The sequence below is a fragment of the Bos indicus genome, chromosome 10 (genome assembly GCF_029378745.1).
Source record: "Bos indicus isolate NIAB-ARS_2022 breed Sahiwal x Tharparkar chromosome 10, NIAB-ARS_B.indTharparkar_mat_pri_1.0, whole genome shotgun sequence".
Taxonomy (NCBI): Eukaryota; Metazoa; Chordata; class Mammalia; order Artiodactyla; family Bovidae; genus Bos; species Bos indicus.
In genome coordinates, this window is record NC_091769.1 from 2,465,013 (window position 1) to 2,481,582 (window position 16,570).

At 42.4% G+C, this 16,570-nt stretch overlaps 1 protein-coding gene across 3 annotated transcripts in view; it reads left to right on the forward strand.

Annotated features, from left to right (window-relative positions):
• Positions 1–16,570, forward strand: part of YTHDC2 (YTH N6-methyladenosine RNA binding protein C2) — a 118,919-nt gene that overhangs the window by 31,635 nt on the left and 70,714 nt on the right. Inside the window, exons 1-2 of one of the 3 annotated variants that reach the window (XM_019968019.2) lie at positions 13,810–14,216; positions 16,186–16,276. In XM_019968019.2, coding sequence (XP_019823578.2) covers positions 14,033–14,216; positions 16,186–16,276 — 275 coding nt within the window. In that variant the 5' untranslated portion in view covers positions 13,810–14,032. Of the gene's footprint in view, positions 1–13,809; positions 14,217–16,185; positions 16,277–16,570 lie in introns of those variants that run through there. The other 2 variants (XM_019968020.2, XM_070796820.1) reach the window with 2 other exon arrangements.

The window sequence follows — 16,570 nt, forward strand, 5'->3', positions numbered from 1 at the left end:
CTGCCATACTGTTCCAAAGTGGTTTGTTTCCCATCTTAGAATATGAAAATTCCAATTCCTCAGCTTGCTCTCTGATAATTTGTAAAATCAGTTAATTTTAGATTTAAACACACTGATCAGTATGTAGTGGCATCCCTTGGTGGATTTAAGATGCATTTTTCTAATGATGAATGATATTTAGCATTTTTAATGTATTTATTTGCCACCCATATAACTTCTTTGGTCAAGTATCTAATCAAACTTTGCCCAGTTTAAAAAATGTGGTTGTTTGTTTTCTTATTATGGTATTTGATGGTTATTCATATATTCTGGACATATCTTTTATCAGATATATGATTTGTAAATATTTTCCCCCAGTCTGTGTTTTATCTGTTAAAAATGTCTTTGAAAGAACAAAAGTTCTTAACTTGGATGAAATCCAATTTAGCAGTTTTTTCCTTTAATGATTTGTGCTTTTGGGTGGTATATCTTAAAAAAATCTTTGTCTAACCCAAGGTCACAAAGATTTTCTTTGATGCATCCTTAGGCAATGCCTATAATCCATTTTGAGTTAATTTTTTATATGGAGTGAGATAGGTTTGGAATTATTTGCATTTGGCCATTCAGTTTCAGCACCATTTGTTGAAAAGCTCATCTTTCCTCCAGTGTGTTAGCGTTTACCTTTGTCAAGAGTCAGTTGTCCAAATATATATGGGTTTATTTTTAAACTCTATTTTGTAGCAATGATCTATTTGTTTACATTTATGTCAGCACCACACTATCTTGTGAAATGTAGCTTTTTAGTAAGTCTGTAAATCAGATTGTGGTAGCCCTCAAACACTTTTTTCTACTTAGTTTTTTTGGATATTTTAGTGCATTCCCATATGAAGCATCAGCTTGTTACTGTTTTAGAAAAAAATTGTGCTGGATTCCAGAAAAACATTTATTTCTGCTTTATTGACTGTGCCAAAGGCTTTGACTATGTGGATCACAACAAACTCTGGAAAATTTTAAAAGAGATGGGAATATCAGACCTCCTGACCTGCCTCCTGAGAAATCTACATGTAGGTCAGGAAGCAACAGTTAGAACTGGACATGGAACAATAGACTGGTTCCAAACAGGGAAAAGAGTACATTAAGGCTGAATCTTGTCACTCTGCTTATTTAACTTATATGTGGAGTACATTATGAGAAATGCTGGGCTGGATGAAGCACAAGCTAGAATCAAGATTGCTGGGAGAAATATAAATAACCTCAGATATGCAGATGACACCACCCTTATGGCAGAAAGTGAAGAAGAACTAAAGAGCCTCTTGATGAAAGTGAAAGAGGAGAGTGAAAAAATTGGCTTAAAGCTCAACATTCAGAAAACTAAGATCATGGCATCCAGTCCCATCACTTCATGGCAAATAGATGGGGAAACGTGGCTGACTTTATTTTGGGGGGCTCCAAAATCACTGCAGATGGTGACTGCAGCCATGAAATTAAAAGATGCTTACTCCTTGGAAGGAAAGTTATGACCAACCTAGATAGCATGTTCAAAAGCAGAGACATTACTTTGCCAACAAAGGTCCATCTAGTCAAGGCTATGGTTTTTCCAGTAGTCATGTATGGATGTGAGAGTTGGACTATAAAGAAAGCTGAGTGCTGAAGAATTGATGCTTTTGAATTGTGGTGTTGGAGAAGACTCTTGAGAGTCCCTTGGACTGCGAGGAGATCCAACCAGTCCATCCTAAAGGAAATCAGTCCTGAATATTCTTTGGAAGGACTGATGCTGAAGCTGAAACTCCAATACTTTGGCCATCTGATGCGAAGCACTGACTCATTTGAAAAGACCCTGATGCTGGGGAGGATTGAAGGCAGGAGGAGAAGGGGATAACAGAGGATGAGATGGTTAGGTGGCATCACCGACTTGATGGACATGAGTTTGAGTAAACTCTGGGAGTTGGTGATGGACAGGGAGGCCTCGTGTGCTGCAGTCCATGGTGTTGCAAAGAGTCAGACACGACTGAGTGACTGAACTGAACTGAACTGATGCTGATAAGAGGAGAATTGCTATCTTATTTCTACTGAGTTTTCTCATCCCTGAACACAGTATATGTTTTCATTTGTTTAAGTGTTTAATTTTTCTCAGAAATGTTCTCTTGTAGTGTTAGGGTTTTTAAACAGTTTGGAGTAGGATAATTTTCTTTCTTTCTTAGACATGTTTTGTTAGTTGTTTGCAGCTAATTGCAGTGAAAAGTGAGGTTAAAATGAAAATGAAACATAGCACTTCAACTCACCCCTCACTGGCCAGAACTAATCAAATGTTCCCACTCAACTGCAACAGGGCCAGGGAGAACAATTCTGAGACATCCCTAGAAAGGAAGGAAACCAGAAATATTTGATGAAATCATTGTTGACTGACATAATATCTTTTGTTGCCTACACAACAGTCGTTCTCCACCCTTTTTTACTTGCTATGAGAACATAAATTTGGTCCATTTTTTCTAGGTGACCACCTTGTTCAACATAGACCAGACCTTTCATGTTTGTTGTTCAGTCGCTCAGTTGTGTCCTACTCTTGTGACCCCATGACTGCAGCATGCCAGGCTTCCGTGTCCTTTATTGTCCCTCAGAGCTTGCTCAAACTCATGTCTGTTGAATTGGTGATCCCATCTAACCATCTCATCCTTTGCCGTGGTAATCCCATTTTTCTTTGCTGGTTAGCCATGTTCTGACTAGGATACCTAAGCATGTATATTTCTGGAACTTTTGGAAAGTTTATCTTAAAAAGAAACATCAGACAGGAGGCACTTATCTTGTCTTTATCTCGGGCTTTGTAATGGTTTGCTTACTTGGACCTACAACCAAAGGGTAGTGACAAGCCCTAAGAAGGCAGGCTGGTAAGGTGAACAGATTCTGCATGACTGACAACATTGGTATACAATGTTGAAATAATCAATCCTGGAACCACCCTATCCTGTGACTTTGTGCTACCTTGGATAAGAAATGTCCTTATTTGGGGCCTTTTTTTTTTTTTTTTTAAATTGGGTTTCCTGTTACTTGAAGTTAAAAGCATCTAGCTGTTAGTGCTGACTGTTAAGGATTATCCAAGAATTGTACTAAGTACTTCATTTGCATAAAGGTAATATCAGTTCAGTTCAGTCACTCAGTCATGTCTGACTCTTTGCAACCCCATGAATCGCAGCACGCCAGGCCTCCCTGTCCATCACCAACTCTCAGAGTTCACTGAGACTCATGTCCATCGAGTCAGTGATGCCATCCAGCCATCTCATCCTCTAACGTCCCTGTCAGAGTCTTTTCCAATGAGTCAACACTTCGCATGAGGTGGCCAAAGTACTGGACTTTCAGCTTTAGCATCATTCCTTCCAAAGAAATCCCAGGGCTGACCTCCTTCAGAATGGACTGGTTGGATCTCCTTGCAGTCCAAGGGACTCTCAAGAGTCTTCTCCAACACCACAGTTCAAAAGCATCAATGCTTCGGTGCTCAGCTTTCTTCACGGTCCAACTCTCACATCCATACATGACCACTGGAAAAACCATAGCCTTGACTAGACGGACCTTTGTTGGCAAAGTAATGTCTCTGCTTTTCAATATGCTATCTAGGTTGGTCATAACTTTTCTTCCAAGGAGTAAGCATCTTTTAATTTCATGGCTGCAGTCACCATCTGCAGTGATTTTGGAGCCCAAAAGAATAAAGTCTGACACTGTTTCCACTGTTTCCCCATCTATTTCCCATGAAGAGTTGGGAACAGATGCCATGATCTTCGTTTTCTGAATGTTGAGCTTGAAGCCAACTTTTTCACTCTCCACTTTCACTTTCACCAAGAGGCTTTTTAGTTCCTCTTCACTTTCTTCCATAAGGGTAGTATCATCTGCATATCTGATGTTATTGATATTTCTCCCAGCAATCTTGATTCCAGCTTGTGCTTCTTCCAGCCCAGCATTTCTCATGATGTACTCTGCATATAAGTTAAATAAGCTGGGTGACAATATACAGCCTTGACATACTCCTTTTCCTATTTGGAACCAGTCTGTTGTTCCATGTCCAGTTCTAACTGTTGCTTCTTGACCTGCATACAGATTTCTCAAGAGGGAGGTGAGGTGGTCTGGTATTCCCATCTCTTTCAGAATTTTCCACAGTTTATTGTGATCCACACAGTCAAAGGCTTTGGCATAGTCAACAAAGCAGAAATAGATGTTTTTCTGGAACTCTCTTGCTTTTTCCATGATCCAGAGGATGTTGGCAATTTGGTCTCTTGTCCCTCTGCCTTTTCTAAAACCAGTTTGAACATCTTGAAGTTCACGGTTCACGTATTGCTGAAGCCTGGCTTGGAGAATTTTGAACATTACTTTACTAGTGTGTGAGATGAGTGCAACTGTGCGGTAGTTTGAGCATTCTTTGGCATTGCCTTTCTTTGGGATTGGAATGAAAACTGACCTTTTCCAGTCCTGTGGTCACTGCTGGGTTTTCCAAATTTGCTGGCATATTGATTGCAGCACTTTCACAGCATCATCTTTCAGGATTTGAAATAGCTCAACTGGAATTCTATCACCTCCACTAGCTTTGTTCATAGTGATGCTTTCTAAGGCCAACTTCATTTCACATTCCAGGATGTCTGGCTGTGGGTGAGTGATCACATCATCGTGATTATCTGGGTCGTGAAGATCTTTTTTGAACAGTTTTTCTGTGTATTCTTGCCACCTCTTCCTAATATCTTCTGCTTCTGTTAGGTCCATACCATTTCTGTCCTTTATAGAGCCCATCTTTGCATGAAATGTTCCCTGGTATCTCTAATTTTCTTGAAGAGATCTCTAGTCTTTCCCATTCTGTTGTTTTCCTCTATTTCTTTGCATTGATCGCTGAGGAAGGCTTTCTTATCTCTTCTTGCTATTCTTTGGAACTCTGCATTCAGATGCTTATATCTTTCCTTTTCTCCTTTGCTTTTCTCTTCTCTTCTTTTCACAGCTATTTGTAAGGGCTCCCTAGACAGCCATTTTGCTTTTTTGCATTTCTTTTCCAAGGAGATGGTCTTGATCCCTGTTTCCTGTACAATGTCACGAACCTCCGTCCATAGTTCATCAGGCACTCTATCTATCAGATCTAGTCCCTTAAATCTATTTCTCACTTCCATTGTATAATCATAAGGGATTTGATTTAGGTCATACCTGAATGGTCTAGTGGTTTTCCCTACTTTCTTCAATTTAAGTCTGAATTTGGCAATACAGAGTTCATGATCTGAGCCACAGTCAACTCCCCGTCGTGTTTTTGTTGACTGTATAGAGCTTCTCCATCTTTGGCTGCAAAGAACATAATCAATCTGATTTCGGTGTTGACCATCTGGTGATGTCCATGTGTAGCCTTCTCTTTTGTTGTTGGGAGAGGGTGTTTTCTATGACCAGTGCATTTTCTTGGCAAAACTCTATTAGTCTTTGCCCTGCTTCATTCCGTATTCCAAGGCCAAATTTGCCTGTTATTCCAGGTGTTTCTTCACTTCCTACTTTTGCATTCCAGTCCCCTATAATGAAAAGGACATCTTTTTTGGGTGTTAGTTCTAGAAGGTCTTGTAGGTTCAAAGAACCGTTCAACTTCAGCTGCTTCAGTGTTACTGGTTGGGGCATAGACTTGGATTACTGTGATATTGAATGGTTTGCCTTGGAAACGAACAGAGATCCTTCTGTAGTTTTTGAGATTGCATCCAAGTACTGCATTTTGAACTCTTTTGTTGACCATGATGGCTACTCCTTTTCTTCTGAGGGATTCCTGCCTGCAGTAGTAGATATAATGGTCATCTGAGTTCAATTCACCCATTCCAGTCCATTTGAGTTCGCTGATTCCTAGAATGTCGTCATTCACTCTTGCCATCTCTTGTTTGACCACTTCCAATTTGCCTTGATTCATGAATATTCATGATTCAATATTGCAGGTTCCTATGCAATATTGCTGTTTACAGTGTCGGACCTTGCTTCTATCACCAGTCACATCCACAACTGGGTATTGTTTTTGCTTTGGCTCCATCCCTTCATTCTTTCTGGAGTTATTTCTCCACTGATCTCCAGTAGCATATGGGGCCCCTACTGACCTGGGGAGTTCCTCTTTCAGTATCCTATCATTTTGCCTTTTCATACTATTCATGGGGTTCTCAAGGCAAGAATACTGAAGCAGTTTGCCAGTCCCTTCTCCAGTGGACCACATTCTGTCAGATCTCTCCACCATGACCTGCCCGTCTTGGGTGGCCCCACGGGAATGGCTTAGTTTCATTGAGTTAGACAAGGGTGTGGTCCTAGTGTGATTAGATTGATTAGTTTTCTGTGAGTATGGTTTCAGTGTGTCTGCCCTCTGATGCCCTCTTGCAACACCTACTGCCTTACTTGGGTTTATCTTACCTTGGACGTGGGATAATCTCTTCACGGCTGCTCCAGCAAAGCGCAGCCACTGCTCCTTACCTTGAACGAGGGGTATCTCCTCACCACCACCCCTTTTGACCTTGAACGTGGAATAGCTCCACTAAGCCCTCCTGCGCCCACACAGCCACCGCTCCTTGGAGGTGGGGTAGGTCCTCCGGGCCGCCGCTCCTGGCCTCGCACGTGGGGTAGGTCCTCCAGGCCGCCTCCCCTGACCTCAGACGTGGGGTAGCTCCTCCTCCCGTCCGCCTCCCCTGACCTCGGACGTGGGGTAGCGCCTCTCGGCCGTTCCTGTGCTGTCACAGCCTGGTGCTCTCGGCCGCTGCCCCTGACCTCGGACGTGGGGCAACTCCTCTTGGCCGCCTTCGCTCGGGCATGGGGTCCTCCCGGCTTCTGCGCCTGACCTCGGACGTGGGGTAGCTCCTCTCGGCTGCGCTAAGTACGCTGGTCACAGCTGCACGCGCTAAATGCGCCGGATATAGTCTAACTTAATTCCTATAATATTAATAACAATGTGGGTCAGGAAGATCCCCTGGAGAAGGAAATGGCAACCCACTCCAGTATTCTTGCCTGGAAAATCCCATGGACAGAGGAGCCTGGTGTGCTACAGTCCACGGGGTCACCGAAAGTTGGACACGACTGAGCAGGCGCACACACATAGGGAAGTCAAGTCCTTCCACAGACCATAACTATACACCAGCAAAAACAAACACTAAAACTTTAGGTCTATCTACACTAAGTTCAACTTGAAATCATTTGTAAATATTCCATATCTTCTCTAATTTTAATTTTTTCCCCAAAGCATATGTATAAAGTAGAACTGCCGGGTTTCACCCTAAGCAACAGAAATTTCTAGGAGTATAGAAAAACGTTAGATAATGAAGAATCTGATTAACCTTATAATTTATTGATATATAATATAGGTAAATATTCTCTTTTATTTCAACAAACATATTCCATACTCTTACTAGGTACTGCTGCTGCTGCCAAGTTGCTTCAGTCTTGTTTGACTCTTTGCAACCCCATAACTATAGCTCACCAGTCTTCTCTGTCCATGGGATTCTCCAGACAATAATACTGGGGTGGGTTGCCCTTTCCTTCTCCAAGTAGGACTATGAATATTTCGGCATTTATTCCAAAAGAAAAGAAGAAAGAAAAAAGCAGCACACATCAGATCAATGCTTGATATTTACATCTTATGTCAAACTCATAGCAATCCTATAAAAAAATAGGATTTTTTAGGATTTTAAAAAATCCTATAAAATGAATATTAAACATACCCATTTTATGGATGGGAACATGAAGCTGGGAAGGCAAAGTAAATAGTCAATTCACAAAGCTTATAAATGATGGAGCCAATAAACAGTGGAATAAAGAAGTTGTGGAGGGAGATTAGATATGTGTCTGACCCCACATAAAATGTTTCGTTTCATCACAATATATTTGGTGAATTCAAATATAATCTTCTACTTATGATTTGTCCTGGAATGAAGCTAGGCCTCAGAAGCAGCTGGGCCTGGTTTCCATTACCTCATTGATTATTGCTAGCATGACATTGGACCAGTTTTAACCTTATCCAGCCAGTTTCCTCATTTGTATCTGAGGCAATATAACTACTTCATATGGTTTCATGAGGATTGGAAAAATAAAGAGTGTGCCCCTGGGCACTTAATAAATTGTGGCATTATTATTGCACAGCTGAGGAATTTAGGTTACACAGAAATCAACATAGTATTAATAGAAAATGTCCACACAGTTCACTGGTAACCATGCCAGGACCAGGGTACAGGACCCATTTCTGCTTATCAAGAACTCTTTCCAGTGGCCAGTCAAACTGATTTAGTTCATTTCAGTTCAGTTGCTCAGCCATTTCTGACTCTTTGTGACCCCATGGACTGCAGCACGCCAGGCCTCCCTGTCCATCACCAACTCCTGGAGTTCACTCAAACTCATGTCCATCGAGTCGGTGATGCCATCCAACCACCTCATCCTCTGTGATCCCCTTCTCCTCCTGCCTTCAATCTTCCCCAGCAGCAGGGTCTTTTCAAATGAGTCACTGCTTCGCATCAGATGGCCAAAGTATTGGAGTTTCAGCTTCAGCATCAGTTCTTCCAATGAATATTCAGGACTGATTTCCTTTAGGATGGACTGGTTGGATCTCCTTGCAGTCCAAGGGACTCTCAAGAGTCTTCTCCAACTCCACAGTTCAAAAGCATCAATTCTTCAGTGCTCAGCTTTCTTTATGGTCCAACTCTCACATCCATACGTGATACTAGAAAAACCATAGCCTTGACTAGACGGACCTTTGTTGGCAAAGTAATGTCTCTGCTTTTTAACATGCTGTCTAGGTTGGTCATAACTTTTCTTCCAAGGAGTAAGTGTCTTTTCATTTCATGGCTGCAGTCACCATCTGCAGTGATTTTGGATCCCCCCAAAATAAAGTTTGACACTGTTTCCACTGTTTCCCCATCTATTTGCCACGAAGTGATGGGACCGGATGCCATGATCTTTGTTTTCTGAATGTTGAGCTTTAAGCCAAAGTTTTCACTCTCCTCTTTCACTTTCATCAGGAGGCTCTTTAGTTCTTCTTCACTTTCTGCCATAAGGGTAGTGTCATCTGCATATCTGAGGTTATTTATATTTCTCCCGGCAATCTCGTTTCTAGCTTGTGTTTCATCCAGCCCAGGGTTTCTCATGATGTACTCCACATATAAGTTAAATAAGCAGGGTGACAATATACAACCTTGATGTACTCCTTTCCATATATGGAACCAGTCTGTTGTTCCATGTCCAGTTCTAACTGTTGCTTGCTGACCTGCATACAGATTTCTCAAGTTACTTTGGTAGCGTGTGAGATGAGTGCAACTGTGTGGTAGTTTGAGCATTCTTTGGCATTGCCTTTCTTAGGGACTGGAATGAAAACTGATCTTTTCCAGTCCTGTGGCCGCTGCTGAGTTTTCCAAATTTGCTGGCATTTTGAGTGCAGCACTTTCACAACATCATCTTTTAGGATTTGAAATAGCTCAACTGGAATTCCATCACCTCCACTAGCTTTGTTCATAGTGATGCTTCCTAAGGCTCACTTGACTTTGCATTCCAGGATATTTGGCTTTAGGTGAGTGATCACACCATTGTGATTATCTGGGTCATGAAAATCTTTTTTGTATTTCTTCATTGTATTCTTGCTACCTCTTCTTACTATCTTCTTCTTCTGTTAGGTCCATACCATTTCTGTCCTTTATTGCACCCATCTTTCAATGAAATGTTCCCTTGATATCCCTAATTTTCTTGAAGAGATCTCTAGTTTTTCCCATTTGTTTTCCCTATTGTTTTCCTCTACTTCTTTGCATTGATTGCTAAGGAAGGCTTTCTTATCTCTCCTTGCTATTCTTTGGAACTCTGCATTCAAATGGGTATATCTTTCCTTTTCTCCTTTGCCTTTCACTTCTCTTCTATTCACAGCTATTTCTAAGGCTTCCTCACACAACCGTTTTGCCCTTTAGCATTTCTTTTCCTTGGGGATGATCTTGCCTCCTATACAATGTCCTGTGTTCTATACAACAGACCTGTGTTCTATTCCTGGGTTGGGAAGATCCCCTGGAGAAGGTAAAGGCTGCCCACTCCAGTATTCTGGCCTGGAGAATCCCATGGACTGTATGTAGTCCATGGGGTCACGAAGGGTTGGATACGACTGAGTGACTTTCACTTCAGTATACAATGTCATGTACCTCTGTCCATAGTTCTTCAGGCACTCTATCAGATCTAATCCCTTGAATCTATTTATCACTTCCACTGTACAGTTGTAAGGGATTTGATTTAGGCCATAACTGAATGGTCTAGTGGTTTTCCCTACTTTCTTCAATTTACGTCTGAATTTGGCAATAAGGAGTTCATGATCTGAGCCACAGTCCGCTCCCGGTCTTGTTTTTGCTGACTCTATTGAACTTCTCCATCTTTGGCTGCAAAGAATATAATCAATCTGATTTCAGTATTGACCATCTGGTGATGTCCATGTGTAGAGTCTTCTCTTGTGTTGTTGGAAGAGGGTTTTTGCTATGACCAGTGCGTTCTCTTGGCAAAACTCTATTAGCCTTTGCCCTGCTTCATTCTGTATTCCAAGGCCAAATTTGCCTGTTACTCCAGGTGTTTCTTGACTTTCTACTTTTGCATTCCTGTCCCCTATAATGAAAAGGACATCTTTTTTGGGTGTTAGTTCTAGAAGGTCTTGTAGGTCTTCACAGAACCATTCAACTTCAGCTTCTTCAGCATTACTGGTCAGGTCATAGACTTGGATTAGTGTGACACTGAATGGTTTGCCTTGTAAATGAACAGCAATCATTCTGTCATTTTTGAGATTGCATCGAAGTACTGCATTTTGGACTCTTTTGTTGACTATGATGGCTACTTCATTTTTGCTAAGGGTTCCTGCCCACCGTAGTAGATATAATGGTCATTTGAGTTGAATTCACCCATTTCAGTCCATTTTAGTTTACTGAGTCCTAGAATGTCAACATTCACTCTTGCCATTTCCTGTTTGACCACTTCCAATTTGCCTTGATTCATGGACCTAACATTCCAGGTTCCTATGCAATATTCCTCTTTACAGCATCTGACTTTACTTCCATCACCAGTCACATCCAGAACTGGGTGGTATATTTTGCTTTGACTTTGTCTCTTCATTCTTTCTGGAGTTATTTCTCCACTGATCTCTAGTACCATATCGGGCACCTACTGATCTGCGAGCTCATCTTTCAGTGTCCTGTCTTTTTGTCTTTCCATACTGTTCATGGGGTTCTCAAGGCAAGCATACTGAAGTGGTTTGTCATTCCCTTCTCCAGTGAACCATGTTTTGTTAGAACTCTCCACCATGACCCGTCCATCTTGGATAGCCCTACAGGGCATGGATCACAGTTTCATTGAGTTAGACAAGGCTGTGGTCCTTGTGATCAGATTGGTTAGTTTCCTGGGATTGTGGTTTTCAGTCCATCTGCCCTCTTTTGGAAAAGGATAAGAGGCTTATGGAAGCTTCCTGATGGGAGAGACTGACTGAGGGGAAAATTGGGTCTTGTTCTGATGGCTGGGGCCAGGATCAGTAAATCTTTAATCCAATTTTCTGTTGATGGGTGGGGCTGTGTTCCCTCCCTGTTATTTATCTGGGGCCAAAGTATGGTGCAGATAATAAAGATAATGGCACCTCCTTCAAAAGGTCCCATGCATGCCCTGCTATACTCAGTGTCCCCAGCCCTGCAGCAGGCCACTGCTCACCCCTGCCTAATCAATCAAATTGATTAGGATTCCAAGAATTATGAAGAAAATTTGTAAAGAATAGAGATGAAAAATCTTAATTATAGATTCTATTATATAAATATGGAAAATCAATAAATAATTATTGTATGACCATACAGTTCTTGCTGCTGATGAAATATTGACAAGATAAACAAGGTTCCTGCTCTTAAAAGGCTTATGTTGTAGTGGGAAGAGCAAATAATAAGTATATAAATAAAGTAATTTCAAACAATATTAAATGATAATGGTTTACTGTGGGAGAGCCTATCTAGATAAGGGATAATGATGATGGCTTTAATAATGAGAAAGAGGCATCCATATGAAGTATTGGGAGGGAGACTGTCATGTGCAGGAGGAAACTGTTCAAGTGGAAAGTTTCCCTGATAGTAATGAGCTTGATATGTTCAAGGGACAGGAATGAATCAGTGCATTTGAGCACTGTGAGGATGAGAATGGTCACAGATGAGCCTTATGGGGGTAGACAGATGCCAGATCATGTAGAGTTTTAAGGGTCTTAGTAAGGAAATGAGGGTATTTTAGAGTTGCAGTGGGGACTGATAACAGTGCTTTGTGTAGGGATGTTATCCTACTTGGCTTGTACAGTTTTCTCTCTGTCTGTAGGCATTGGTTCCAGGAGGCCTTGAGGATACAAAAATCCAAGTCCCTTATATAAAATGGCAGTGAGTGAAAGTTGTTCAGCCGTGTTTGGCTCTTTGTGACCCCATGGACTATACAGTCCTGGAATTCTCCAGGTCAGAATACTGGAGTGGGTAGCCTTTCCCTTCTCCAGGGGATCTTCCCAATCCAGGGATTCAATCCAGGTCTCTTGCATTGCAGGCTGATTTCTTACCAGCTGAGCCAAAAAGAATGTCCAACGATACTGGAGAGGGTAGCTTATCCCTTCTCCAGGGGATCTTTCGGACACAGCAATCAAACCAGGGTCTCCTGCATTGCAGGCAGATTCTTTACCAACTTGAGCTATAAGGGAAGCCCTTAAAATAATAGTAATATTTGCATATAACCTATACACATCCTGTTATATACTTAGAATCATCTCTAAATCACATACAGTACCTAATAGGATATAAATACTGTGTACATAGTTGCAATTCATAGTAAATTCAAGCTTTGCTCTTTGGAACTTTCTGAATTGAAAAAAATTTTTTGGTTTAGTGGTTGGTTGAAACAGTGGATAAGGAACTCAAAGATACTGAGAACCAAGATCTTTTCAATGTGTTTTTAAAAAGATCATTCTACTTGCTTTCTGGATAATGGATAATAGGAAGACCAGAGTGGAAGCAGTGTGGCTGGGTTTAGGTTTGTGTTAGTGTAACTGTATAAATGTAAACGGACATTCTCATAATCTTCCTTGACTTCGCAGCCTGAAGGTTCCATCTTCCTATTCCATTACCTCACATAACACTTACAACTACCATTTAATCATTTTTTTGGTTAGTGCCTGTTTTTCCCGTCTAGGGTTGCCAAATAAGGCCGCTCAGTTGAATTTGCATTTCAGATATTGAGTAATTCTTTACTCCTAGTATTCTTGTGTTCTCAATTGTGTCCAACTAAACACTAGCTGGCCAGGCTCCTTTGTCCCCGGAATTCTACAGGCAAGAATACTGTACTGGGTAGACATTCCCTTCCCCAGAGTATCTTCCCAAGCCAGAAATCAAACCCCCTGCATCCCAGGTAGATTCTTTATAGTCTGAGCCATTAGGGAAGCCCAGGGAGTTCTTCAGTCTGTGTGCTTCCAAATATTGCATGGGAAAGCCCTATACTAAAATTTTGTTCTTTATCTGACATTCAAATAAACGGGGCATCTTGTATTTTTGTTTACTAAATCTGGCAACACTACCCCCAATAGAACGCAAACTCCTTGAGGGCAGGAACTCCTTCTCTCCGGTTTCCCAATGTATATCTAGGACACAGAGTAAGAGCCCACACATGCTTATTGGATGAGTTAACAAAGGATTTAACCACATAGGGATCGAATAAGGGCCCCTCGGTGAGGGTGTAGCTGAAGACCGGAGACAACGGGGAGAAACACAGCTGTCGAGCTGGAGACTGGGGTGCAGCGCCCCCAGGCCTGGGCGGCCTGCGCGCTGAGGTCACGGGCGCCGGCTCCGGTGACGTCATCACGGCCGCGCTGTTCGCCGGGCTGGAGCTTCACTGGCGCCGGCACTTCGCCGGCTGTTGTGGAGACCGAGGGCTTCTTTCTGGTGCTCCCTGCGCAGTGCAGGCCGCCTGTGAAGCCGTCCGGCCCCAGCCAGCGCCCGAGAGGCCCAGGCTCGCGGTCGTTGGCTGTCAGCCGGCAGGCCTGGCCGCTCTATCGCGGGGAGAACGTCTCCTCAGGGCCATGTCTAGGCCGAGCAGCGTCTCCCCGCGGCCCCCGGCTCCCGGTGGGGGCGGAGGCGGCCCCGCGCCCTGTTGCCCTGGGGGCGGCGGCCGTGCCAAGGGGCTGAAGGACATTCGTATAGACGAGGAGGTGAAGATCGCAGTCAATATCGCTCTGGAGCGCTTCCGCTATGGGGACCAGAGAGGTGAGGTTCCTGACAGGGACCCCGCCGGCTGCCCCACCTCCCGGAAGCCCGGCCCCTCGGTGGGCAGGGGCTGCCTCACGCGTGGGAGGGAAGACGGCCCGGCCCGGGCGGGGGGCAGAGGCCGGCGTGGTCGCCCTCTCCTGGGCTGCGAGGAGCCGCAGAGTCCTGCGGGTCAGCCAAGTTTCGGGACCCTTCGTGGGGTCCGAAAACGAAAAAATCAGGTTGCTCCGTAGCAGGAGGCATTTCTTTCCCTAGGGAGAGGGCTTCCGGTAGCTTTGCCACAACTCTTAGGTGTTGTTTAGCCCCTGCTTTTTTTTCTTTTTTCTAAATCGAGGTAGGTTTAGCACCCCACTCCAGTACTCTTGCCTGGAAAATCCCGTGGACGGAGGAGCCCGGTAGGCTGCAGTCCATGGGGTCGCAAAGAGTCGGACACGACTGCGCGACTTCACTTTCACTTTTCACTTTCATGCGTTGAAGAAGGAAATGGAAACTCACTTCAGTGTTCTTGCCTGGAGAATCCCAGGGACGGGGTACCCTGGTGGGCTGCCGTCTATGGGGTCGCACAGAGTCGGACACGACTGAAGCGACTTAGCAGCAGCAGCAGCAGCAGCAGGTTTAGTTTGAGTTAAGGAAGTAGAGAAGCGGAAGGAAACGGTTCAGATAAATGAAGTGGCAACATGCAGTCCTTTGCTTAAATCCTGGAAGCATCACTCTATTAAATAGTTTTAAAAAAAGGAGTTAAACTCCTGGTAGACAAAGCATCTTCCACACCTCTTAAGGTTAGAAAGCGACTTGAGTCACACAGCGCAGAATCAGCAGTCGACCTGTGATCAGTACAGCATATATTAAGTGCTCATTCTGATTTGGTGGTCTAAATACAAGACCCCCTTACTCCGGAAGCTTAATTAAAAGCGTCTTAAAAAAAAAAAAAGAAGAAGAAAACAGATATGAAGCCCCAGAAATATGCAACATATCCAGTCTGAGATAGTAAAATATGAATTCTGTGCAGTTTTGAAGGCAAAGACAATGGAATCTGATGCTGAGCGTTCAAAATTCTTGAGCATACCTCATCATTGAAGGAAATAAGCATTTTGTTAATAAACAAGTAAGTTAAGATAGTAAACTTCGTCAGTTTTTATAGGAGCTCAAGATTTCAGCACAAGTAAGAGTAGTAATCTTTGGTGAACATCAGAGTCCTTTATCATATTTAGGTTTAAGTGTTACTGATACCAGAATTCTGGTAGACATTAAGTGGTTAATTAGTACAGGTATATCTGATTATTACATTTTATTGTACTTTGCAGATTTTTTAAATAGTTTTTTCTTTTTTAAACAGTTGAAGGTTTGTGACAATTCTCTGTTGTCGAATGATGGTTAGCATATTTTATCAATAAAGTATTTTTAAATTACTGTGTATACATTGTTTTTTAATACATAATGCTATTGCACATTTAATAGACTATAGTGTTCAGTTCAGTTCAGTTTAGTCGCTCAGTCGTGTCTAACTCGTTGCGACCCCATGAATCGCATCACGCCAGGCCTCCCTGTCCATCACCAACTCCCGGAGTTCACTCAAACTCACGTCCATCGAGTCAGTGATGCCATCCAGCCATCTCATCCTCTGTCGTCCCTTCTCCTCCTGCCCCCAATCCCTCCCAGCATCAGAGTCTTTTAGTGTAACCATAAATAGGGCCAGGAACAAACTAGCATAGGCCCTGGAAACCGAAAAAATTTGTATGACTTGCTTTATTATTTTTTATTATATTTGTTTTATTGCAAGAGTCTGGAACCAAACCCAAAATCTCACTGAGGTATACCTGTATCGACTTTTCACATAAAATGTGGTAAATGTGATTATATGCTTATATGATTTTTTCAAATTTTATAAATATATGTGTACTGAAATACCTTGAAAGAAATTTGCCTATCAAGTAAATGATGCATTGTGGGTTTTTTTTTTTCCATATAGAAATGGAATTTCCTTCTTCTTTGACCAGTACAGAAAGAGCCTTTATTCATCGATTGAGTCAGTCTCTTGGTTTGGTTTCTAAAAGTAAAGGGTAAGCTGATAACTTTTCTTAATTAAAAAAACTTTACTGAAAAAGAGAAAGGTTTTTGACTAAATAGTTAAACCATTTTAGATTCACATCCTTAATTATATTGTATATAGAAGATCTGATTTATGTTTGTACCAAACTCAGCTCTTTGCTTTTCTTCCTATCCCCTTTTTTTTGTTTTCCCTGGTTGGAGAGAGTGGGGGAAGAAGGTAAATTTTAAGATGTTAGTAAAATGGTTTAAAAGTTGAAGTTGATTGCATTCAGAAAGATATTTTCTTTTTTTATAGAAACCAAAAC